This window comes from Pezoporus wallicus, unplaced genomic scaffold, assembly GCF_028554395.1.
Source record: "Pezoporus wallicus isolate ANWC-B61680 ecotype Strahan unplaced genomic scaffold, APGP_CSIRO_Pwel_v1 contig_8673, whole genome shotgun sequence".
NCBI classification, from domain to species: Eukaryota; Metazoa; Chordata; class Aves; order Psittaciformes; family Psittacidae; genus Pezoporus; species Pezoporus wallicus.
Genome location: NW_026637196.1, coordinates 1,719,492 through 1,746,629, shown reverse-complemented (window position 1 = coordinate 1,746,629; position 27,138 = coordinate 1,719,492). Strand labels below are relative to the sequence as shown.

Genomic DNA, 27,138 nt, shown 5'->3' with positions numbered 1-27,138 from the left:
CCACACGTGCAGCCCTGCGTGCGGTGTATTCCGGGTGAGGAGCGGGAGCCGAGCGGGTAACCGCGCGGTGGGGGTGCTCTCTGCCGGTATGCGTTCAGCTCGGGTACCTCGGCAACCTGGGGCTTCAGGCGCGCTGACCCCCTCGGCTCAGGCGGCGGAGCGCGGGCTGAGGGAACCCCGGGCTTTGCGGGAGGTTGCTCTGCCCCGCAGGCTCACCACAAGCGGGACGCACACACACACACAGAGCCCTGAGGGGCCTGACGGGAGGGCGCCCAAACCCGCCCCTCTTCCCCCTCAGCGGGGATGGGCTCCTCCGGCCCGCGAGCGCTGCGCAGCCGCCATGCCCGCCCTGGGGGAGCTGTGACCCCCGGCCGGGGGCGGTGGGCGCTGAGGTAAGGCGGGAGGCGGCACCTCAGGCAAAGCGAAACCAAAAGGGCGGAGGCGGGGAAGGGGCGGGCAGGCAGGACGGGGCTCCCCGCGGCGCGGCTCGCTCCTCCCCTCGGCGCCGAGGCGGAGCGGGGAGGTGTCGGGGGGTTGGTCGTGCCCCTATGGCCCTGGAGCCGGGTCAGCGGGCACGGTAGCTGCCTTCGGCTGTCGCCGCGGGTGAGTCGGGGCTGCCCAGGGAGGGCGGGCTGGAGATGAGCCTCGCCGCCGTTCTGCGAGCAGCGGCCGGAGGCTGAGCCACAAAGAAGTTTCCCGGGCGGTCGGCGGCAACGCGGCGCTCCCCCATGCACACCCCCGGCCGCCGGCCCTGGGGCGCTGCCCCGCAGGCGCCCGGCGCCGACCGCGCTATGCAGCCCCGCGCGGGGTTGCACAGCAGCCCGGAGCTCAGCCGGTCCAAGCGGCTGAGCGTCGGGGAGCTCCGCTCCCTCTTCGAGGCTCGCTGCGCCGCTGTCGCCGCCGCCGCCGCCCGGCAGCTGCCCGACCCGGCGAAGAGGGGCTGCCGACCCCCCAACGGGGTGCTGCCGCCCGTCATCCCCCGGCTCACCGTCACCGCCGAGGAGAGCGAGGAGGCGCAGGGCAGCCCCCAAGCGCAGCCGCCGCACACGGAGGGCGGCTGGCTGAGGACGGACAGCTCGCTGCACCTGCAGTCCCGACGGCTTTCCACCTCCTCGCTGTCCTCCACCGGCTCCTCGTCCCTCCTGGAGGACTCCGAGGACGACGTGCTGAGCGACACGGAGTGCAGGAGCCAGGGCATCGTGCACCTGGAGCACGGCGAGGACACCAACCAGGTAGGGAGTCTTGGAGGACGGGGACGGTTTGCCACTGCGTGCTCCCGCTTGGAGTGAGGTTTCCATGACCCAGCTCCACGCGAACTCCGGGAAACTCCTGTCCTGGGGCCGGCAGCAGCGTGGTGCCGGGTACCGGTTGCTGTGCCTGTTTGAAAGACTCTGCTGCACGTTGACTCCTCAAACCCGGCCAGGTGCGCGCTGTTTCCTTCCTGCTGTGAAACTGCTTGATGTCCCGAGAACATGGGGATCATAAGTGGGTTCTTTTCTTCTGCTTCCTTTTGTTTTGGTTTGTTTTTTTTGGTGTTTTTTTTTCCAGTCTCCTCTATCAGATCTCCAAAACAAAATTCTTCCCGGCATTTGCCAGCAGGTTTTTTGGTGTTTTTTTTTTTGTCTCTTTCAATCCTGGAGTCTGTGGTTGTCAATTTTTGAGCTGCTTCTTGCTGTGAGCATGACAGGAGATGGGGAGGAGCTTGGAATGGGTAGAATGCATGCTTTTGTCCGTTCTGGCAGTAACACATTCTTCTCAGTAAATCCCGTCTGTAATTTGGCAGCTTTCGTCCATGAAGTGCACTTTAAAAGGCATATAGTTAGTTGCTTTCTCATGATCCTTGATGTATATTTGCCTGACTGTTTATGGTATGCTTCTTGAGGTAAAAAGTAGCTGAAATATGTTGCTTTTGCAAATTCCCCCTCCTACCGTTTTTGAGACCTCAAATTGTTGTTCTGCTGCCAGCTCGTAGGCACAGAATTGTTTTCAAGCGGAGCATATGTTCTGAAATAATGTATAAGCAAGAAGCAACTTGTAGGTGATACCTCCAGCTGGACTTTTCTCATGGTAATTGTAGGTTTACTACTGTAGAGGACGAAGAGTACAGGAGCTAAAATGTTGTGCACAGCATCAGTTTTGTTCGCATCAACTTGTGGCCTGGTTTTGGAAGACGGAAAGAAAGAGAAGGTTTTGTACTTTGTCATAATGCATATCAAGAAACCGCTAATAATAATACTTAATTTGTACTTTTGATCCTGAGATAGAATCTGGTGCGTAGGGGAAACGACTACTGTTGTTCTGCTTTCTTTTCTAAAATACATGTTGTGCTAGAGGGTATTTTGTGAAAGCAGCAGAAGAAAATAAAAGATGGAAAACCCTAAGGGTCCTTTGACTCAGTACCCCTGCTATTGCAGTGGGCTGTGTGTATGGTTAATAGGGAGCAAGAATTTAGTGATAATCCTTTAGCAATAGGGAGAACTCTGAGATGACGTTGTGGCATCTGGTTAACTTGTCCATGAATATAGGCAGAAGCAAAACCAATTCTTCAGGCAAGAAACCATGCTACCTTTAAGGTTTGCTTCTGCATCTTTGAAGTCATTGGAAGTATATGCAATATTGAGTCCTAAGTCATTCATTGGAGCTATAGCTTTCCCTGTAGAGTGACAGGGAAAGATGCACATGTATCTGAAGCATAAGTGGATGTGAGTGGTACTTTTAAATTACATGAAGTTTCTAGACACTGTAAAGTCAGAAAAGGCTTTGGGCACCTTTTAATTACAAGAAAAGGAAGTTGTAAAAGTAAAGAACAATGATTTATAGTAAACTAAAAATAGCTGTTTAATGAATAGGACATTCAGCATTTTAGGTGTGTGGGAAATGGAGAGCTGTAATAGTATTATGAGACTCCACTGTTTGGGAAAGTTTTTACAGGTTTCCCAAGTTTAGTGCAGGATTTTTTAATGTGTCCTTGGTAAAGTAAGTAGTAACTCAAATGGTAGATTCTTTGTGTTTTTAAAAGCCAAGTTACTTTTCCATGCCTGCAGTGTAGGGGAAGGTGGGGCAAACTGCCCACCAGGAGCCTGTATTCTGACTGTTCTTTATCTCATTACTCTGTGGCAAGTTGGCAGACCAGAGCTGGGACTGGTGCCTAGGACTCTAAAACAGCAGAGCGAAGTTATCAACAACTTCATGACATTGCTTAATAAATTAAATGGGACAAATCTTTAATCTGCTTAATGCATGCTTATGTAGTTCATCCTCCTTCCCTTGGTGCATTACCCACTGAGAGGTCATATCCTGGGAATCTTCAGTTTTCCTGTGGTCAGGCATACTGCCCTTCATCTTAGGTGGCTGCACTGTGTGTGCTTGCTGGTACCTGGAGGTGACCAGGACAGGATTGTCCTTGTGTTTGATGCCTTTTGGTACCAGGCAATGCTGTGATACTAGCCATCTCTGTGCTCAGCCATTCAGGCTTTACAGACACTGTTTCCTTGGTGTGTTACGTGCTTACTGCTTCACTAAAGTAGGGGCCTGTGTTTTGTACCTGTATGGGTTGAACTTCACAGAATGTGTCCATTCTACTAATTAATGTTGAGGCCGCATGAGTAAGCATGTTTTAGAACAGAAGCCTTCAGGTTCAAGGCAGGCACATAAATGTGAAAATAACTAGAAATCTCATGATAACCTGAGGGACGGGTCTATGTTTTGAAGATTCTGTTTAGAGGCAAGTTTTGTTCATATTTATTCTTTTTAGTGTATGTATTTTAATAGATGAGGGCTTGTTCTCCTAGTGGAACACATAGGATGAAGACTTTTCTGAAGGAAACTGAAGCCAGAGGTGGGCCAAACTTGCCGTTACCTAATCCATGGGAAATTGTGACATTTTAAAATTTCCCTTGTATTGGAATTCCCTTAGACATTTGCTTTGGAAATGTTAGAAATTAATTTGGAGCCTGGCACCTCATGGCTAAGCTCAGACCAGTGCTTGGAGCACTGCTGGACTGTCAAGCCTACCAGTGCCTTGGAAACTTGCCCAGGTCTTCAACTGCAGGAGTAGAAATTCTGATAATGTTCCTGTTATCAGGGCTTCAAGGCTTCCATCTGCAGGCTTGGGAACTTGAGACCTAAGTTGAAGAAGGTCCTCCCAGGCTTCTGTGCTGGAGGCCTCTCTTCTCTTGACCTGGAAATCAATAACCAGCTGGGTCTTTGAAATATTGTGTGTTCTCAAGCTAACTGTGTGGGCCCTTGTGAAACAATGGAGCCCTTCCTCTGTGTACAGGGCTTGCTGCCCTGGAGTTGCCAGGCCTTAAATCCTGGGATGGTAAGCCTGGGAGTGCTGTCTCCAACTGTGCCCCATGGAGGATGGTTCTCCCTGGCAGCTCCCTAGGCAAACAGAGCTCTCCAAGAGGAGGAGTGATTCAGCTAAGCGTTTCACAGAGCATTTTGAGTTGGATGAATTGGCACATCATGACAACATTACATTTTTGTTTCATATTGAGAACAGCATGTGGGCATGTCCCTGGAGTAGAAGGGCCCCTACTGGGGGAATGAATACCTTGGGACTTATGACTGATGAGTCATACGAGGAGTCCCAACCTGGCTCAGCATGGACAAAGCGCTGTTCCCACCTAGGCAGACCCACCTTTGAAAGAAGCTCAGTGGGTGATGTTCCAGTTCCTCAGCACAAGTTCTGCATTTCATTTTGCAGTGATTAACAGAGGCTTTGGCAACTGGACTGCCCTGGCTTCCTGGAGGAAGACCCCTCCAGCAAGGAAGAGTTGCAAGTGTGGGAGAAGCCTGTTCTGCTGCTGTCCTGTTAAGCTGAACTTGTGGCTCTGCGAAAACCAATTTCACATAGCTGTGCTAATATCTCTGCATAGCGCCATAGCTGGAGCTTCACAAAAACTTGGCAGTTAATCAAAAATAAATGGTTGATTTTTTTATTTTTTTTTTATTTTTTAATAGCCAAATGACAGAATAGATTTTACCCTATGACAGCAGTTAACACTCCCTTGTCTTCCTTTGCATTTAAATGGGAAGCATGCTTTTCTACCCTTGCTTCACGCCATCTGGGAAGTGTATATACACAGTTGAATCTTGCAGTGAAAGTGCCAGTGGTCCATTTATAGTAATAGAGAGAGTGCAAGAGTTCTATATTTTTGTCTTCATTCTGTGAGTGAGCAATTTTAAGAAATAAGTCTGGTTAGCACCTTCTTTGTTGGGACAGAGACTTTAAAACATGGTTTTCACAGAGAATAAACACTATGAGAATGTACAGCAGCCTCTTGTCCTCTGCATAGGAGAATGTTATTTACTAGATAGAAACATGCCAAATAAATCTACTCGTTCTCATAGCTGTGACCTGTCATTCCAAATTCCTAGATCTGTAACCATGAGAACAGCTGACAGCTTGCTAGAGAAAAAGCAGTTCAGTTCTTGCTTGCAGTGATACCAGTCCAGAAACTTTGGGGGATAGCTGTTAGTGAAGCTTATTTGGTTTCACTGATGATCTCACCATTATTTTTCATAATACCAAGCACCTTAAAATGGGCAAACATAGAGAGGCACACACACTTAATAAACACAGACCAACATTTTCAACTAGTTTGGCTCAGGGGTGGGTTACATAAGCTAATGCAGTAGAATAGAATCGTTATTTTTAAATGAAGAATGGGAATGAAGGGATGACATAAGTAAGACTGTTAATGGGCTTTTAGCCCACTTTCCAGAGGAAAGAAAGCTTGTGTAATCACTCTATCAATTCTATTTTCACAACTTTAGTAGATTTCAGCCAAATTTGGCAGTGGCATAGACGTCTCAAAGTTTCTTTAAGAACTCTTTAAAGTTCCACAAAGATGAGTCTCTGGGTAGAAGAGAGGAAATCAAAATAAGTGCGTACCTTTTCTTTGCAGGGGAAGAAGGTGCAAGATGAGTTTAACAGTTGCCTTCTATTTTGCTTAACTAACAAATTGGCGTGTGCATACTGGGTAGCGCATCAGTGCTTGCTGCTTGAGCCAGCCACAGCAGGTTGGGTCTCTTGTCCTGAAGGTAAGTGGGAGAAAGCATGGGAGGGAGCATACAGTGCTGAGTGCTGGTGAGGTTAGGGAACATGGAAGACATTAGTTGAGGGACAGGGGAGGAGGGTGAGGAATTTGTGGGGGGATGTGGAAATGTGAGTGGGATTGGAGGTTTTTTGGCACAAGCTTATAAGGGGATAGTAACAAGCTGTAGTTACTCTGGTAAGGGTGCAGGACAGTAGCTACCCCTCGGGTAGAAACCAGGCTTCATTAGTTTGATGATCATGGAACTACTGCTTTTAATGGGATACATTTCATGGTTCTAAAAAAATATTCTGATTTATAATGACAGTCTTGTATACTGGTATCTTTCTCTTGTATGCTGAACAAATATGAAGTGAACAGCAGAAGAATAGCATCAAAGAATAGTTTGAGTTGGAAGGGACCTACCAAAGGTCATCTAGTCCACCCCCCCTGCAATGAGCAGGGACATCTTCAACTAGGTCAGGTTGCCCAGAATCACATCCAGCCTGGCCTTGAATGTCTCCAAGGATGGGGCATGTTCCACATTGCACAGTGATTGGGCCAAACCTCTAAATTGGGAGCCTTCTTTCAGCTTGAGGGTGGTTTCTTCGCCACTTGTACATGAGTGGTGGAGTATATTGAAACATCAGCCGTATCAGTTCTAGTGGTGACTGTTAGTAATATGGATCCTTGTCTAGTAGGAAACAAGTTAGCTGTTGCCAAATCAGTTAAGAGAGAGGCAATTAAGTGTCTTATCAGTTATGAGTTTCTGATCATGGGTATATCCGAAATGGTGACTTAGAGGCTACAAGATTCTTCTTTTGAAGCAGTTTCCCTCTCTTAGCTTTCACTTTTTTACATTAAAGGACATGTTGCTTGGGTGCATAGTGTAAAATTGAAAGAGCTCTATTTTTTTTCTTATGGACCTGTTGGATTAGGTATGTTATAAAAGTTTCTCTGCATGTCCAGTTCCGCAGTTCAAACCTTCTTATAATGCTTATTGTATCTGAAAAGAGGGAAAGAAAGTTAACATCCTCATCCTCCTCATCTTTAGGTGATGCATTCATATCTAAAGAGGGCATATCTAAGCAGGCTTTTCTCAAGCAATCATTGACTCAGCAGATTTGAAGATTTATTTATGAAAACCCCTGCCAGTCTCAAAAGGAACAAGGGTAGTGGCTGGAGCAATAGTTTGAAAATTTTGCATGTCTGAATATTTTTGGGTTCTGACACTTTCACCTATTAAGCTTGTGTGATGTTCGTTTAAAAACATGTTCATCCTTGTGTGGTGGTTAACATAGACAAAAATAACCTCTGAACTCGCATCTGAAGTTTATTATAAATGGAATGTGTTAAAGTGAATCAGTTTAATTAAATGTACACAATGTGATGCAACTTAATACAGCTTATATTTTTGGAATCTGAGAATGCACGTTATGCTTATGTGGTAGATAGGTGTTTAGTGACTGAGAGGAACTGAGGATCTTCGAACAGCATTTTGCGGTGATTATCCATAAAATGTGATGGCAGATAATGTAATATTATCCTTGCACATCTTGGAAGGAAAAAGTGATCTTGTCTTATGCACAGCACCAGTCAAGTCACTGTTTGTCTCTCTTCTACCTTCTCTGTCAATGTAGTTTTTGCAGAGAAAGGGGGCTGAGGCAGGAAAAATTGGCTTGTCAGTCCATCTTACGTAGCGTAGGTTTAGATTGCATTTTTAAGTGCTCTTCTCAACATTCTCTACCAACAGAGAGAATGTTTTTCTCTAAAAAGCCCACAAGTTGGGTGAGATGGATTGTCTCTCCATAGCACACATGAAGAAAAATACCATTAAAAAAAGAAAGGGGGGGGGAGGAAAGAGTTAGTCTCCATCAGCTCATTCTAAGCAAAAGTATAGGGAAGGGAGAGAGGCTACCTGTTCACCCAGTGTCAGACTAGTAAATACATTGGTATATCATTTCTAGTGCTTAACTGATCCATTCCTATCAGTAATGGAGAATCTTTCGTAAGAGAACACATAGCCACACAGCAGCATTTGGGTGGGATTTTTGTATCTAGAAACGCTGAACTTCCCAGAAGGGATGAAATTTTCCTTTACATTCCAAAACATGGAGGTGTGAGACTGATGGTATAGAACCTACCCTGAACCAGCAGGCCTGGCTATTATAGCCTGTTATCAAACCTTCTATTCCTTGGCAAGCTTGGGAAGAAGTTAGCCAAAGACCAATTGGCAGCTCATTCAAAGCAATATCATAGACCTGGCACAACGCAGATTTAGAGCCTGGGACAGAATCTCCAAGCCAGTTGATGACTATAGCAAGCATGACACAGATGCTGCTTTGTGGGAGCTTGGCATTAACCCAGAATCCAGGATCACTGCTTATCTACAGGCTGGAATATCCAACTAAGGTGGTGCAGTGAATGCAAACTCTGAACTGTTTACCCCAGCCTACCAATATCACCTTTATTTTATTCACATTCAACTGCAATTTGCCGTTCCTCGTCAGCTTTCTGACCTCATCCATACTTAAGCCATGTAGATAACAGAGGTGTGGTTACAGGTGATAAAGAATAGCTATAGATACATGTTATGTCTGCATGTAATGGGAACTGAAATGTGTATGATTCATCAGTCTACCAAATGATGACCTGTTTTGCAGGAAGTTGGGGTGTCACAGGACTGTGTGAATAAGAAAGCTAGTGGCAATGGCACAGTTCACTTATGATGTATCAGAGAAAAGTACAAACTATTGTAGTCCTCATATAATTTTCATGTGAATAAGGGTAATGTCTCTTGGTAAATGATATTGAACACTGCATAGGGAGAGTATGTCTGTGTTTTCCAGTGCTGGTAGGAAATCATCGTTTGTTGTCAACGTAAATGATTGTCCCCTGGTCTCTGTCACATCCTGACATAAATGATACAGTCTTTGCTTTTAGCTGCCTTCACTACTCTGAGCTGCCACAGAGAACACAGCTTTCTTTGTGTCTTAGATTTTTTTTTTTTTCAAGCAGCTCCATACAGTTGAGAACACTGCAGTGGTTCTTCTCAGTGAGGTTCACTGTGGACGGCATGTCATTTCTGTGCCCTACTTCCTTTGCTTCCTGTGGTGGAGTGCAGAATCAAATGTAGGTTACTACTACTCACCTTTGAGGTGATGGCGGTGGTCAGAATCTGTATGTAATGCAGACAAGGAGATCAGCTGTGAAGGGTATGTTCCCATGCCGCTCTTCAGACACAGGAGGCAGCTTAGGAAGCTCAGCTGTGCATGAGGCAAAAGGCATCTGTGACCCAGGTTTGCACAATACAAGAGGGACATTTCCCACCGGAACCAAAGAGCCTTTCCAAGCACAGTACTCCTTTGAGTGCCCTCTTGAGCACGGGTGTGTCTTCATCCTCACTCAACTTCAGAGCTGGAAAGGGACTTTTTACAAGGGTATGTAGTGATAGACCAGGGGTAATGGCTTAAAACTGAAAGAGGGTAGTTTTAGATTGGATTTAGTCTTTACTGTGAGGGTGGTGAGACACTGGCACAGGTTGCCCAGAGAAGCTGTGGCTGCCCATCCCTGGCAGTGTTCAAGGCCAGGTTGGATGGGGCTTGGAGCACCCTGCTCTAGTGGAAGGTGTCCCTGCCCGTGGCAGGGGGTTGGAACTGGGTGAGCTTTAAGATCCCTTCCAACCCAAACCATTCCATGATTCTATGACTTGAGAGTATGGGTCTTACTAGCAAAAATGCTGAACATTTGTACCTGCAACTGAAGTTAACGGGAAGTGTTCTACAACACTGTTCTACAGTATTGTAAAACCCCAGGTATTAGGAAAAGCAAAAAGTGACACCTCAGATTGGGCTTTCAGAATCAGCGGGTACTTTTCATGTTAACCTACATTTCCTGCGGTATTTTCCCTGTAAGATATGAGCAAAACAGTTTGTTGCAGAGATTGTGAAAACAAATTCATAACAATTTGGAAAGCACTTTACTACTGCACCGGTGGCTGTCTTAAGCTACCACGTACAACTTAGTTACTATGTTTATGGTAGATTTCCAGTAAGTGAAGTAAAAATGGTAAAGCCACTGAGCACAGAATAAAAACAAAGAGTTGCTTTTTATAGTGTCAGGATTTGTTTGTTTACACTGAATGAATAGAACCACAGCATGTTGTTATGTAATTAAAAACTATATCATAAGCTCTGCAGGAAAAGGGTAAGCATTGCCATAGAGAGGATAACTAACTAAAGTTTGCACCTGAAACTTAAATTCTAAAAATTTCTAGCTTTTGAGTACTCAGTTTTGCACTTAAGACATTATTAAAGTTCCAGTGCAAACATAATTCTGCATCGAACAGGTTCCAGTAGTGGAAGATGCTGACACATGACAATGATGTTTCATCCACTGTTTCCAAAGCACGTGCGGCAGAATGAGCCAGAGCTGGGTGGCCCATTTAATGTGCCTGTGCTAAAGAGGGCACTCGAAGGAGTCCTGTACTTGAAGAGGCTCTTCAAGCCCAGTGAGAGATGGCCTTCTTGTACAGGACAAACCTGGGTCACAGCTGCCTCGTGCTTTATGCACAGCTGAGCCTCCTCAAGCTCACCTCCCGTGTCTGAGGAGTGGGATGGGAACATACCCTTCACAGCTGAGCTCCATCAGTGCTTTGTGTGTGCTTTGCCCAGCAGTCTCCACTAAAGGTAATTTCTAAAGGCTAATGAGCAACTACTGCAAATGAACTTGTTCTTACAGTTTGCCAGATTTGGTCAGGTTGGCTCCTGCTCTTCCCATAGCCTGCTTCTCTGAAAACTTTCCTTTTGCCAAATTTCAGTTAGCAAGCTTTTCAGAGGATTCATCAGAAATTTTCTAATGATGTCAATATGTATGTTTTTTGAGCCTTGGAAAAAGCTGAGGCTTTGGAATTGTCTGGTCTGAAGCAAACAGGTTTTGTCTTCCTTTGAGGTGAGTAAATTTAGAGCAATTCTCAGAAGAATATGATACACAGAAATAGAAAGACTTCTTGTGTTTTGGTGGCTGTACAGGAAATCTGGCTTTTGAGACCCTGATCTTCTGAAAGAGGCAGAACTAGAGCAGGTCTTAAAAGGTGGTCTGTGTAATTTTCTCCACTGCTGTATGCTTTACGTGATGCCGTGATAGAAAGGATAAAAATCTCTGTGAACAGTGTTTGTGCAGATCAGCTGTTTGTTATCTTTTGTGAGGTTTGAGTGGGTTGTTGGCTAAGTGCACTTGACCTGAATGTTCTAATGATGATAATCTGCGATTGCTGTGGGTTCCCTCCTCAGCCATTCCCACCCATGCATGTTCTGTAGGAACGGCAGCGCCGGTTCCACAAAGGGTCAGCTTTGTTCAGAGGCAAATGTAATCTGAAGAAACTAGGAAACCTTCCTACGCTCCAGCTTTCGCTTTTCATAGTGCGAGATGCTGAGTGTCACAATTTGGGGCTGATAATTGAATATGGTTTGTATTCTCTTGCTCTGTGGAATTTAGAAAATTCAGGACATTTTTTGCCTTTGTACTAATCCAGAGGTACCCATTTCAGGACATATCAGGCCATTCTGTTGGAAATCCTATGAGAAGATTTAAAGTGGAGATTCTTGACTTTCAGACTTGCTTTTGCCTGTCACTTGCTCATGATGCCACCATGCTACCAAAGGCATTCAGTAGAAAAAATAAAGAAGCCGTATTTTAAATATGTTAGGAAGAAGTGAGTGTCTGGAGTTCTTTGGCCTCATGATCTGCCTGGTCTTGGGCACTAATCAGGCCCCTGTAACAGTTTCATTACTTGTTTACCCAAAGTTTATAGCAAGACCAAGCAAGAATATGTGACTGACTGCCTTCAGTGATGAGATGAGGGTGGGAGGGAGAAGTCCTGTGCTATCTGGTAGCTATATGCTTGTTGATGACTACACCAGCAGTCTCCAAGTCATTCTCCAGCAGTAGAATTGCCCGATGTCCTGAGCATGGTTTCCCGTTCCAGGATTGAAATTGGAGTGACAGAAAGCTAATGATTTTTTTTTTTTTTTTTAACCTGTATCCCTGTTTATCCATTGGGATATTCTGCATTCTCTCTAGGAATACATCCTCTCCCATTGTCATCGTTGTGTGTCTTGATCCCAGCCTGCCTTTTCAGTCCTCTGATTGTATATGCAGCAATCCCGTCTGGGACACGGGTGGCTATAGGATGAATGCAGCCAAGTTGCCAATTTTCATTTTACATTATATTCTTCAAGAAAAAGAGCAAACAAGGCAGCAAAATCAGTCTTGGCTTGTGAAGTTAACTTTTTTGCATGGCTTGTTCCCCTGTGTGGCATGTAAGCCATAAACTGCTTGCAAATGGTATTTCAGTGTCAATCTTCTCTTTGTCTGCTGAGCCCCAGTGTACTGATGTTGGTCACTCTTGGGTTCTGCTACTCAAACTCAATCTAGCATAGAAGCTGCTGCGTGCTCCATATTTAGGGAGGCTGGTGTAGGTGGTTGTACGGGATATAAGAGTGTGGCTTGCAGTTCTGTTGCTAGGAGCCAACAGTATTAAATTCATAAATTTTATGGGGGTTTTAGTCTCTTTTACTATGAGATGAAAGTTTTGGTAGATAAATGGCTATGTATAAACTACACTCTGTTTATTTTCTTTTTCGGTGGATCTTAATAATTGGAAATTAATGCTTGTGTTTCTAAAAAGGTGGGATCTCCAGTATCTTGAGTGTAAACACATGTGTTTACCTTCAAGGCAGAGGAAACATACTCTGTACAACACATTCACTATTGTTCAAACACCCACAACTCTTCAGGAAGGCAGATGCCTTGTTTCAGTTTCAGTCTTTCATTGAGTCATTCCTGCTTATGTAAGATCTGAATTTGACTCTTTCTTAAGGCAACATTATGGAAACTAAAATCTTAAGTAATCCCATGTCTACAGGGACTACCTGCTTCTCATACGGAGGAGGAATTCAACTTTTATGTTCCTCTGTTATCAGAAATTCTCTTTTGATCTGTAGCTTTGCTCAAGGGAGAAGTCATCTTTTCTCTAGATTCCATACATAGTTTTTAGCGCTGCTTGGGGCAGGGAGAGTTTCCGTGATCTTAGGTTTGCTCCAAACCAAACAGCTACCTCATAACCCAGAAGGTCCTCTCCCTCCTATGGGGGAAGGTGAAGGGTCCCCATTTCCATATAACTCCATATAATTTCTATATAATGATGATATCTCCATCATTTCCATATTCCATTTAAGGACTCCCATCTTGTCTGGGGCATTGGCCTTACTTGTACCGTTGTGATGCTAACCAAAGTAGGAATGTGGTTTTGGTTTGTGTGTTTTGGTGGTGGTGTTTTGGGGTTTTTAATCGTTTCGACACAGTGGTTTGGAATAATCTCACAGTTATTATGCTAAAGATCAGAGTTATTAAAGTGGCTGCTGAAGGATGTGGCCTTCCCCTAGGTAAATACCACACCCCGCTAAATAACAGTGCCTATCGCATGTTGACACTCGCATTCCATTGCAAAGGGTGGGCCGTATTTGAACAGTGGTGTACGTGATAGGTGAAGTAGTAACTGCTTATGCTTCTTTAGAGGAAAATAGAGGTGTGAGTTTGGAGGAGACAAAGGAGAAGAGTCAGAGTACTGGATTTTGTCTTGTGATAGATTAGAAGAGCAGGTGGCAAACTGTTACCAGTGAATGTCTTATCTAGTTTTTACATGAGATTTTTAAGACTAATAATCCATTTCACTTAATGCTGTTGCTGCTTATTTGAATACTTGGATGCCTTATTTGCATGCCTCTAATTTAGTTTGCAAGCATTAATTACTTAAATTGTTCAGTGGTGTTTTGAAGTGGAGCTATTATAGCCTGCAGTTGTGGGAACTGGAGCAGCAGAAGGGCATGTGTCTGGACCTAGATCCCATCCTGAAGAAGCAGAGTTTGCTCAAATCTTTTGTAAGTGAGTGTTGGGGGTTTTAGGATGTTAAAATTTGAATTATCATGATAGGAAAGAAAAACTTCTGTAAGTACATTTTAAAAATGAAGATCTGTCAGTAACCTCTTTCTGTGTATGTGCATATATATACATGTGTGTATCCAAGTTATATGCAATAACTTCAGAAACCCTGAATCACAGACAAGTGTTGGTGTGAGGGACTCAAGTTTTTAAATGAATGTTTTAATACCTTTTAGGTAAATAAAGCATAGAAAGGGATTGTGTCGTATAGGACATAAGTATCTTTAGCTGATATGCTAACCTGAAATGAATTATAGCACGGTAGCCTTCTGCTGTTACAGCATTGCATCCTTTTCAGGTAGGATTGCAAAGTTGTAAGTGATTTTGATGTCCTTACACAAGGATACATTGAAAGCATAGTAAGCATTTAATGTGTTCATTAACCGAAGCTCCTAGGGATAGGAAGAGAGGAGTTTTTGACCAGTTAATAGAAGACAGTTTTGCAATTTCTGTCTGATGGTAGTGGTTTGTGGTGGATGGGGAAGTGTAATAAGGGACAAATGTTATAATTTCCCTCGTTTATCTGCTCAGACTGAAGTTTCTCCTGTGGATACTGAGTCACTGGGCTGTTAAACTGGTGGTGAGCCTATCCCTGAGCTGCTGGCAGGCAGGATAGAGCTGTGCGTGTATCTGCACCACCTTAGCAAATAAGATGGGAGCACACGCTCAGCTTCCTTCACAAGTGCCTGGAGTTCACTCAGGGGAGAACAGCTTCTTCAAGTTATTTCCTGGCTTGTGGCCAGAACACACTCTCCATGTCATGCAGAAACTACACCTGATCTAAGTGGATTGGCACTTGTCGTGGTACATTTGGATTTGAGGTCATACACAGTTCACAGATGATGTGTTCATGCCTTAATGAATTGTGCTTGTGTTTTAGGCTGAACCTGTTTGTTGGTCTGTACACAGAGCAGTGTGGATGTGTTTGGGTTTTAAGTATTCCCAAAGATTCATCCTGTTTGAAACTGGTAATTCTGTGTCTTACCTGAGGGGATCTTAGGCTCATTTTTTCATCTAAAGAGTGTTGTCTTTCTAGATATCCCTTTCATATGACCAGTAATGTCAATCGGTGACCCATGACAAGTGGATGATAAATGGAGGATGGGCAGAGGATCTCAGATTGCTAAACTGTGGCATAGGCAGTTTTTGAAGACTCAAACTGCAGTTGTTTTGGAGGTTAAGAAAGATTTCTTTCCTTCTGCCACACCATCTGCTAAAGTGATGTTTGATTTACCACAAAATTTTTGTGAGTGATGGACAGCCTGGATAAATCTCAGATGTCTGGGCTCTGACAGTGACTCAACTTTCCTGTAGTGAGGAACTTTCCATTTACTTCTCGGATAATAACATTTCAGTTTCCAGTGAGACTGATGTTCTGGCAGAACCCTGGTAGGGGAGAACCTCCTTTGGTTAAATTTTCCTGTGCTTAGCAGGGACATGGGGCAGAGCTTCATCCTGTTAGAGAAGCAGTGTCTTTCAGAGCAGAGCGCAGCACAAACTGCAGGGGTAGAGATAATGGCCCTGTTTAATGCCTGCTATCAAAGATAGACATTTCAGTATCCCTTAAAACAGAAAATGTTGACTCTTACTGAAATAAAATCTGTCTTTCAGTGAACAGTGTTGGCTTTTACAACATCTCGGTGAGAAAAGTGAAGGAAACCCTTGTGACAGTGCAGCTTTAAAGCTGTCTAATTCCTTGACTCTTTTGACTTTTGGCCTGGGAATGACATAAATGTTGTGGATATTTCACCTGATAATGATCAGAAACAAAATGCCAACATTGATTCCCGCAGAATAGTCAGCACCCTATGGCTCTTAATGCTGTTTGCAGGAAGGCAAGCAATGCTTTTGCTGCTTTGCACTTCATTTTCCTCTGATTTAGAGAGGAATTCCTGGAACTATAGGTATAATCCAACTGTGGGGTGAGACATTGGACTTTGTACTCCTATTAATTCAGTCTGATACTGACTATCCATTTCTCTCCACTTCTTCCTTTAGTCCAGATGTAGTGAATATCCAGTGAGCTTACCGAGCATCCTAAAAGGTAGCAAAGCAAAACAACATATGCCCCTCACTGCATGGTGAGGCATGACAGAGGAGAAAACACTGGAACCCGAGTCTTCTGTCTCGCTGTGCTGTTTCTGCTTAGATCAGTGTGTTTCTCATGACTCTGAAGATTTAGCCCAGCCTATCTTGAGTGTGGTACAAACAGGAAATGAAACCCCTGCAGTTGGAGGATACACCTGCCAAAGGCTGGTGGAGCAGCTGAGGCCCTCACCCATGGTTGGGTGCAGAACCGGAAGCATCAAGAGCTAAGTACAGGCTGAACACCGTTTCTTCTCAAAGGTTTGGAGGCTGGATGGTGACAGAGAGAGAGGGAGGGATGAAGGTGTAGTCACAGTTTGCTTGGCAGTCTGATGAGAGGTGCTGATCTGGAAGTTGCTCATGTAGCATGCAAACTACTGTTCTCTAGGAGTTCTCCCTTGCTGTGGATCGTCAGTCTTGCAGCTCCAGCTGGCACTTGTACACTGTAGGAAGATCAACTGTGTGGCAAAGCAGAGGGTGTTGGTTCTCTTGGGGACTGAAGCAGATAGAAGGTTGGTCAAGGCTCCCAAGGTGGAAGTTGCTCAGTGACTTTCTTCATCAAGGATATGTTTTGTATTTGGTATATACTGGTATATATTCCTTGAGTGACAGCTGATAGATTTTGAAGTAGCCCTGGCAGAAGGCCATTTGCAGTGATTTGGCCAAATTATGAGTTGGTGTGGTTGGCATAGCACCTCTGACAGGCTGAAGAATGATGCTGTTGCATATTAGGTCAGGGCACAGACTTTTTAAAGCTGATTCTCATATATGCAGGCTTTGGGCTGGGCTATCCATTGATGCAAGTTATCATAGAGCAACATTTAGGTTCTGGCCCTAAACACCTTTCTGGTTAGCAATGAATAATGAGTACTGTGTGGACTACAGTTTGCGTGCATCAGAAACCTGTTCACTGCCCAGGGACAAGAGAAGATGAAATGTGGTAATAGTGGGGCTAAGTCAGTTGCTGTGAGAGCCTCACCCTATCTTAGGACCTGAATCAGTGCTGGGCTCAGAAATTTAGTTATAAAGGTTTGTGTGAGTGTTTGCTCACATACTCCTTTTGGAGCTTGCTTGGGAAGCATTCATCTTGTTGACTTGCTCTTTCACCTCCCACCCATTGAGATCTTTGTCTCGATTTCTGATTCATGTCTGATTCAGCCAAGTGGGTAGTAGACTTGGCAGCAAGAATCTTAGTTTGAGGATTCCAGAAACCTTTAATAAGGGGCAAAAGCACAGAAACGGCTGCTGAAAGTACGAAGTAAGTGGCTTATATGACAAATTCAGGGATGTCTTGTTATTTGGGGCACTTTTGTTTTAGCTATGGGCAAATCTTGCACTTTGCTTCCCTGCACAGAGCTTTTGTGGATATTTCAGTTATATTTATCCCAGCAAGTAAGATAAAAATGACATGTATGCCTCACTTTCTCCATTGCAGTGCAATGCCTTGTTAGGTCTTCTAAGTTTCTTCAAATACTAAATGATCCCAAGCTTAGCAGATGTTATAGCCTGGACAATTAAAAATAAAGTAATGGAATTTTCACTGCAAAGAAAAGCTTTTACTGTCTGCTTTAGATATTTTAGAAGTGCGGATATGGGTATATCTATATTTATATATATTACTAGAAGAAAGAACAAGGGTAATTATAATTTGTTATATATTGGGCATAAAAATGTCTGCTGTTCCAGGATTTGAATCTGATCAAGTCAACTGCCTACCTCTTTCAGATCTACACCTCTTTCAGATCTACACCTCTTTCAGATCTACACCTCTTTCAGATCTACACCTCTTTCAGATCTACACCTCTTTCAGATCTACACCTCTTTCAGATCTACACCTCTTTCAGATCTACACCTCTTTCAGATCTACACCTCTTTCAGATCTACACCTCTTTCAGATCTACACCTCTTTCAGATCTACACCTCTTTCAGATCTACACCTCTTTCAGATCTACACCTCTTTCAGATCTACACCTCTTTCAGATCTACACCTCTTTCAGATCTACACCTCTTTCAGATCTACACCTCTTTCAGATCTACACCTCTTTCAGATCTACACCTCTTTCAGATCTACACCTCTTTCAGATCTACACCTCTTTCAGATCTACACCTCTTTCAGATCTACACCTCTTTCAGATCTACACCTCTTTCAGATCTACACCTCTTTCAGATCTACACCTCTTTCAGATCTACACCTCTTTCAGATCTACACCTCAGATCTACACCTCTTTCAGATCTACACCTCTTTCAGATCTACACCTCTTTCAGATCTACACCTCTTTCAGATCTACACCTCTTTCAGATCTACACCTCTTTCAGAACTCCACTAAGACTTAAACTGAAAGAACTCAAACCCAGAATCCCTCAGTAGGCAAAATCTGTGTCTGTAACCAGAAAGATACCGCGTTGCTCAGCAACTCTCATTATCTTTTAATTATTTTTGTATTATATATAACATCACTCAGTTCTCCATGAGATGAAACCATCTGGTTGGCTATGTCAGAGCTGCGCTCCCTTGAAAAACTGAAATCCCTAATAACCTTTGGAGCTGGCTGCTGGGAAGCTGCACCCATGGGAGGCACAGTGCTTTGGTGGAAATTAAGCTGATGATAACATGTCTTGGTAGAATATTGTGATTTTGACAAATCAGTAGATTCTTTGTTAAAGTATTTGTGATTCTGTTTTTCAATAGGTTGCAATTATAGTACTGTAGTTATTAATTCCATTCACACAGAGAAGGGTATCTAATTACAGGGCAATTAAATTATACTAGTAATTGTCTTGGCTGTGGCCCTCTCAAATGATTTCTTGTGGGTATTGGCTGCATTGAGACAGATGAAAGCAAAGTTTTGTTCTGGCTAGGCTTAGTTCATTAGTAAGTTTAGTAGCTTTAGGCCTACATTGAAGTCCTTTGCCTGTGCAGGTTCAATAGGTCAGGTCAAAGCTAATTCAAATAAAGTGACAATACTGAAAATTAACAATTCTCTACAAAATCCTCTCACCTGTCTTATTTACCTTAGTTTATTAAAACTGAAACAAACCAGCTTGAAAGATAGTTTTTTCTGAATCCTTTATGCTATTTTACTCAATTATTAAATTCAGTTTAGAAAATGGAATTAACTCAGAAGGCTTAAAATACCATTTTATTGTTAAGTAAGTGTATATACTATTAAAAGTAAACCAAACAATAATAAAACAGCAAAACATACACAGAGTTTAGAAGGAACAAATATTAACAGAGAGCTATTTGCCACTAGACCCTATCACCTGCTCACACTGCTGCTTACCACAGCTCTGTGAATAACCTTACAGACCTTGTGAAGGTTTGTTGTATCACTCAGAGTATTATGGATGCTAGCGTGTGACCCAGAAGGAAGCAAAGGGGTCTTGTGGGGAAATCACAGCAGAAGGGTGAGCCACTGGAGAATGACTAGTACTGTGCATGGATGAATCATACCCAATACCCAGTTTAGTAATGCTTAGGGCCTGCTCATAGAGGGCAGTTCCAGATAATGGTCTGATGGGTTCTTTTCCAGTCACTGTGCCTCCAAAGAGGCCAGAACCCATCACTTTCTCACCTGCCTGCTGCTCACTTGTATTGCATTGGCTGAGATTGCTAGGCACCATGTTGCTCGGTGCTCTAACATTTTGAGCACATGGCTTTAACAGGCTTATTTTGAAACACATGTAGTAACTTTTTGATAATCACAGTTTTCTGTGCTCCTTGCAGTTCCCTGTGGAGGAACCTTGTTCCTCCTAGGAGTTAGTGAGACACTGAGTAGGCAGTGGCAACAAGCAGCATGGATCAGATATCAGCCCCCATGTCCCAGAGTGGCATTATTTAGCCTAAAAGTTGTGAAGACGCTAAGAGAACAGTAGATGATGATGACTGACAATTAAGTATTCTTTCTTAAAGCCTTTTAAGGGAAAAAAAAAAAGATTACAAAGAAATTTCTCACTATCCTTTTGTTTCTTGCTGTCATAATAGCTCTCTGTAGGCTTGCGTAGGCTTCGTACTAGTGCACAAAAAAAGACAACAGGATCTTGGATAAAGAAACTGCTGAAATTTTCCTGGAGAAAAAAAAAGATTCCAGGGTCATTTTTTTTTTTACTGTAGTCTAGCAAAATTTCCATGAAAATTTAACAGCTCAGGCAAGAAAATACCCCTCCACTGTGCTGCTGCTGTGCAAGAATGAACTTCTTCAGGGGCCCTCTTGATTTACATTACATTTTGGTGTGCCTTTGTTCTTTAACTCACTGTAGTTTCAAGTAATATGCTGGGATTATTAAAACTGATAGACTTTTTTCTTTCCTGAAGAAAAAGTTTTTTTTACCTTCCCTTCTTCCTTTCCCCCCAGTTTAGCTGTGCTTTTATTTATTGTAATTGCTTCACTTAGGACTCAATCCTGCAGATTCCTCTGTATGTTACCTATTTGTCAGTGCTTGCCTGAGGGTAATTATATGTGTTTAAGGTGTTCATAGAACTGAGATATTTATTTCTTTTTTCATTTTATTTCATTTTTATTTCATTTTTTATTTTCATTAGGGACTGTAGTGATAGGACAAGGGGTAACGAGTTCAAACAAACAGGGGAAGTTTAGACTGGATATAAGGAGGAAGTTCTTTACTGTGAGGGTGGTGAGGCACTGGAATGGGTTGCCCAAGGAAGTTGTGAATGCTCCATCCTTGGCAGTGTTCAAGGCCAGTTTGGGCAGAGCCTTGGGTGACATGGTTTAGTGTGAGGTGTCCCTGCCCATGGCAGGGGGGTTGGAACTGGATGATCTTAAGGTCCTTTCAACCCTAACTGTTCTATGATTCTAGGATTCTATGATTTTACCCTTAAAAAAGGAAGAGGTTTTCTGTATTTTCCCACAGAACAGCAGAGGAAGGTTCAATCCCTGTTCCCCATTGCCCTTAGGAATCAGAGTGGTTCTTGTGTCCCTGAGGGATTCAGCATGTGCTCGGAGAGAAATGTCGACTGTTCTACATTGCCTGTAAAATGACAGCAGCAACCAAAAAAACCCACCCCCTCCCAGTTCAAGGAGTCTGCACTAATCCGTTCGGTGAGCTTGGCTACTGGGATATTACAGCCCTTGTACTGAGATGGTGGGAGAGTTTCAGGAAACCCTTGTTGTTCCTGGGGATAAATCTTGGGGACTAAGCTCTTGAGGCTTGACCCCAACCCCCTTAAAATGGATGAAATGTCTCCCAGTGAGTTTAGTGGGTTTTCTCAGCCAAGGCCCACTGGTGTGTTTGGATAGGATCATCATGGCTGTGCTTTTGCATACTAGCAACATGTGAAGTTGTGGCCTCATCATGAGAAAAGACCTGGAGAAAGCCTGCAGAAAGTGGTGGCCTTCAGTTACTGCTCATCTTTGCTGTTTCTTAATGGGTAGACATGATGGCAACAGCTAGCTTTATCCAGGGTTGAACAGTTTGGGAATGCCTCATCTGGCCAGTATCTTGTCTGCATATGCCAGTGCTAACACAGAGCAAGTTTCCCACATCTGCTGCAGTGATGTATGTTTCTTTTCAGTACCGTGCTTCAAATTCAGAAGTGTGATTCAGAAGTGTAATCCAGATAACACAGATCAGTGTCAGATACCAAGCCACAGTCCTTTGCATACTATGTGTCTGCGTTGTGGGAATCAGTTCTGCTGCTCCCTCCCCTGCTTTCTTTGTTCCTTTGCTACCAGGGACATGGTTCTGGTGGCACAGCCCCTCACACAGGCTGACCCATTGGCAGGAAGCAAGCTTTTCCCCTCTTCAGCATCTCACACTTTTTATTGGTTAGGGACATGTATAGAGTGTAGCAGTTACAGTTGCTGAATCTAACTAAGGATGTTAAGATTTCTCATGTTTGCCTCTTGGCCCTTTTGGAATGGTTTCCTTTTTCCTATTGGAAAACTCTTAAGTATATTGATCTCAAGAGGCATATGAAACAGCGTCAATGATGTCAAGAGCATCTGATTCAGGCAATCCTGATACAGAGATGCCTGAGTTTTCTCTGAATATATGTAACATTCACTGGTTGGATATCTGGAAATACCTGAGAGCTTGGAGAAACCCAGGCAGAGCAAAAGGTCAAAGAAGATTAAGCAGGAATCCAGAAGCAACAGAGTGTGAGGAAGATACAAATACAGATAGGCAGTGATAGCAGCCCTCTGCCACTGCAGCATAAATCAGTGATTTGGAAAGCACATAATACCATTGCTAACAAAGAGGAAGAGATCTTGCTTTAGAAATAGAAGTGAGAAAGATTCCTCCTACAGCAGGCACACAAAGTTTTCATCTTCCCACTCACACCACTGCTCCAACAGTATGCAGCCCTGTTTGCATCCTGACAATCTGCATCCCGAGTTGAGTGAGTCTGGGGAGACTGGAAGTTGCAGTAGGGGAAAGTGTGGGATGGGTCTCGAAACAGTCCTTGCCCTCTTAGCTTGAGCCCTAGGTTTTGCCTGTGCTGGGGATAGGGCGGGGAGGGGGGGGAAAGGAGGAGTTTATAAAGAGATTATTGAAAATAATAAATAAGAATTGTCAGTGTCTGCTTATTGGATAAGTAGCTTAAACATCCTTAACCAAGGCAGCTGTAACCTAAGCAGCCAGAGTCCACTTGAGCTGGGGCTGATTTTAGCCCATTGTCTCCTCTTCACACCCACAGTACAAATAGAAGCTGCAGCTCCTTAGGGCTGGGTGGGAGGGAGGAGGCAGGAAAGCCTCTGGAGTGTGGTGTTGCATTGACAGTTGATGTGCATTGCTTGAAAACTCTGCTTCTCATCACTTCTGGATGACAGCTCATAGGGAAACAGGGTGCAGTTGTTAGGAGTGGGACATTATGATGAGTAAGATCTTTATTGGAGAGTTATGGAACAGTGCTGACTTCTGAGTAAGGGATGGGGAAGAAGCAGTGTTACTCTGAAAGCTGGGCTGGAATCCTCACAAACTAAAGTCTTTGGCAGGAATTACATTAACTGGGGTCATTTTAATTCAGAATGATGTTTACTTTCAGCTGCTCTATAAATAACTTAGGCCTGTGTCCCTCTGGAGTAGAAACAGCAGAGTAGACTGAAGGGCTTCTGCTATTGGTTAAATCTGGCACATAAACTATATGAAAGCAATTCATCTTTGCTACTTGAATAACAATATTTTTATTGCACTTTCCTCCAGAAGGAAGCTGTGGACATTTGTAAGTGGTGTACAAGAGTCTTCTCATCCTCAGTCAACAGCAGCTAGCTCTGTGAAAGAGCCAACTTGCTGTTTAGCACTGCAAGCTTGCAGTTTGGAATGATGTAAAGCAAATAACAAAGAGTATGAAAGGGTTGTTTAAACATGCAGAAGTATTTATGAAACTGGGGTTTACTTAGAGCTAGTCACATCTCTGGAGTTGCAGTAAGTGCAACAGAGTCTTCATGATTTCCACACATCCAGGATCTTTTTTGGATGCTTCCCCTCACTGGTGCAGTATGTTTTCAAAAGTATTACTGCTGCATGGGCAATTACATCAGACCAAGAGTGACTTCATTTCAGCTTAAATGGCGTTCAAAACCAAAGTGAAATACGAAGAAGCGATCTTATTTCAGAATAAGTATGCTCATAGAACATAGAATAGTTTGGGTTGGAAAGGCCTTTGGGATCATCCAGTTCCAACCGCCTGCCATGGGCAGGGATGCCTCACCCTAGACCATGTCACCCAAGGCTCTGTCCAACCTGGCCTTGAACACCGCCAGGGATGGAGCATTCACAACTTCCCTAGGCAACCCATTCCAGTGCCTCACCACCCTAACAGTAAATTATATTGTTATGTCAGTTTAATTTGCATATAATTTAAAACTTTTTTGTGAAGAGAAATCCTTGAAAGAAAGATCTCTTGTGCCTGTGAGTGCACATATCCTTGTGATACACTCTAAGTTAGCTGCAGGGTTTTGCCCTCCCAGTGACCAGCATTACTAGAGGATACCTTATAAGAAATGTAGTACAAGTGACCCAGTATGGGGAAGGGTGGCCAGGTCACAGTGTAATCTGGAGAGCTGCATTTTGCCTGTGTATCATTGCCTGCAATTTCACCATTTGTTACTTTTCTACTTCTGTAGAAGTAGTAGAAGACAATAAAAATCAGGTGTCCTAAGCACCTCAATCATCGATCGTATCAATACACATGTTAGAGAAGACATGGTGGTTTTAAATGTTGATTTTTCAGGTGACCTAAACTTGTTTTGAGTGAAATCAGTGCCTTCCATTGATCTTGGTGAATGCCAGTTAGTTAGACTGTTGATAACCACTTCTGTAAACACAGCCTAATCCCCAGCTATACTTGATCCCAGTAGAAAACCCCTCAGTGCTAAATTGTCATGCACAAGTATTGTGCAGCCCCGTTACTTTCTCCAGCAAGGTATCGTGTTCTAGTGTCAGAAGAAAGGAGCTACTGGCCTTGTTTGTAGGGCACTTTGGGACCCCGCACTGTGTGACACCCATGCTGTTGGGCTGTGGCTCTCTCCCACCCGGGTTTCAGTTCCAGAGCACAAGACTTCTTTACTTTCTATGTTTCTTTCTCCTTTCTGCCACTGTGGCAGAGGGCTCGGTGCTGTTTGTGAGCAGCTGCTCTGTTTCCCTGTCTGCCCACAGCGGTACCCGCACAGCTGCACTGTGTGGCAGCCAAAGATACCCACAGCAGTGCCCAGCTCTGTTAAAGAGTAACGAGGCTGGGAAAGAGGGGAGGGAGCAGGAAAATCCCTGACCTAGGGTAGATTCTGCAGCACACTGTAGAATCGGTGTCAATGGGTGCTGAGGGACCTCCGTGTCCAGCTAGAGATGCAGTTTCTATGTGTCTGTCACAGTAAGAGTCACTTGCTGACTGGGAGAAAGCTGTTCATCACAGGGTGATGCTGAAGTTCCCTGGGAAAGGAAGTGCTGCTGGCAGTGGCAAACAGCTTGTGTTCATGTCTCATGGAAACTTAAATGTGTGTAAGCGTGTGTTCAGCGTCTGCTGCCCACATACTGTGTGACTCAGAGAGGGTCAGGTGTGGCTCAGAACAGGCCTGTGACGTGCAGTATGATGGGGTTTTTATTTCTTGCAGGCAGCTTTCTTGTGGATGGTAGGACATTATGTGTGTGTTTGTCCAGTCTTGGGTTTGTGTGTGTATTTTTCCAACAAGGATCATTGTGTCTGTTTTCTGGTTCCACCTTTGAGCGCGTACAAATGAGAAGGAACAATTCAATGTGCGTGGAGGTATGTGGCAGGTTTGGGATATGTCAGGGTTTCAGCTTTTGCTCAATTTAATGTTTCTTTCCTTTGTATTCCAGAAAAAAGCATGGCATACAATTAAAACCATGGTTAACTTACCAGTCATCAGCCCCTTCAAGAAACGCTACTCGTGGGTGCAACTGGCTGGGCATACAGGTGAGACCCGTGTTTTCAGTGTGATTGTCTTTGGAGTGGGGATGGCAACAGCAAAGAAAACAGTGTTTCAGTGTTACCTCTGTCTCCATCCTTCAAGGAAAAGGAAGGAGGAAGTATCACTTAAATCTGTGAACCAGAACATCTTTCTTTCGGTTGTGGTGGGGATAGGGAAGAATGAATAAAGAGAGGAGCAGGGAAGCAATGGTCAAGCTCTACGGAAGAGCCAGGCTCCCCATGCATCCTTGTAAGCTAGTATTTGTTAGAGGGTAAGCAAGAGGGACTGGGGAGCTGGTCCATCTGTTGCTGTTGGTTGTGGTATGGGATCATCTTTCTTGACTGAGTAGCCAGTGTTAGTTCCCTGGTGGGAAGGATCACTGTCTGTGCCTGTATGTGCTTCATCACTGGTAAGGACGGTGTTTCTAATACTAATCTCAAACCCTCTCATCTGAAAGTAAGCCCTTGGGTGGAAAACAAATCTGGTGCAAATTGACTTGCTGACCAGGTGTTTGCATTGTGATCCTGTCATTGTTCACTGTATGCATATGAGGAGCAGCACAGTCCCTGGTTCTATGTTGTAATTGTGATCCTAATGTCAGCTTTGTTTCATTGGTAAGGGAAAAAAACAACAAAGAGAAGTCGTCAGCTTTGCTTCTCTTGTGCTTCATTTAATTCCTATGCAGCCTGTGCTCCTGAAGTGCTAGTGTGGGGTTTATTAGTACACATGTGGGCAGGCACCTACGCTGCATCGTGCTGTAATGCAGTACCTGAGCCACCTCTTTATTATGCTAATGCACTAATATGGTGCACTTCAAAGCTGTGCAGAGAAGTTTATTTAGTCCTAGTAAACGAGTAGCTGCATTTTGCACAATGGTATTGGTGGGACTGGCTTGTATCATGCAGAGTGCCAAGGTGAACGACTACTCTTACTGCAGTTTTTATCACTCTGTGTGCAGGGTTGGCTTGATCTATGTGGAGCGATGCACTGGACATGTAATAGTAACTCTTCTGGAGGCTGGTGTAGTAGGGTGGAAGAGGAGGGTTAAAAGGTTATGAGATGCTGACGAGGAGGGATACTGCTCCAGTTTCCTTTAAATAGTTTTCTGTGGTTGCATTTAGTCCTTCCTTTTTGCAGCTGTTTTCCCCTGATATGACAAGTTCTTTCTAAACTAAAACCTGGGCCATCGCCACGCTCGCCCTTGTGCTGAGGCAATGCCAGTTCTAGGATTTGTCAGAGAAGAGCCAGTTTGCTATGGCTGAAGGATCCTGCTGTGATAGAAGTTGAGCAGTAGCCCCAGGATTAAGGAAGCTCCTGCTTTGGCACCTATGTTATGTCATGTAGATTTAAGGGTAGCTTCCTCAGATATCATTGTCAGGTTGTGGGACAGAAGAGCATCTCTACAGTAGAATTAGCTGGAGTCTAATTACTGCCTTGGCCTGAGCAGGCTGTCATTTGTACTGGATACCATTCAGACACAGGGTTGTAAAAAGCCAATTGCCCCACAGGGTGTACCTGCGGTGTAGCCAGGCTCAGAGAAGAAGCAGTACCCAGGAGGTACATGGATGTGCAGTCGTGTGTGTAGGAAGGGCAGTGCTTGGCTTCTGGCCTGTTCGGGGCTG

The 27,138-nt window shown here is 44.1% G+C and overlaps 1 protein-coding gene across 1 annotated transcript in view; it reads left to right on the top strand.

Moving 5' to 3' along the window:
• The first annotated feature begins 455 nt into the window (after positions 1 to 455).
• ITPKA (inositol-trisphosphate 3-kinase A) overlaps positions 456 to 27,138 on the top strand; it is a 37,142-nt gene continuing 10,459 nt past the window's right edge. Inside the window, exons 1-2 of the mRNA XM_057403981.1 lie at positions 456 to 1,232; positions 25,425 to 25,521. Of these exons, the coding sequence (XP_057259964.1) occupies positions 729 to 1,232; positions 25,425 to 25,521 (601 nt within the window). The 5' untranslated portion in view covers positions 456 to 728. The remainder of the gene's footprint in view (positions 1,233 to 25,424; positions 25,522 to 27,138) is intronic.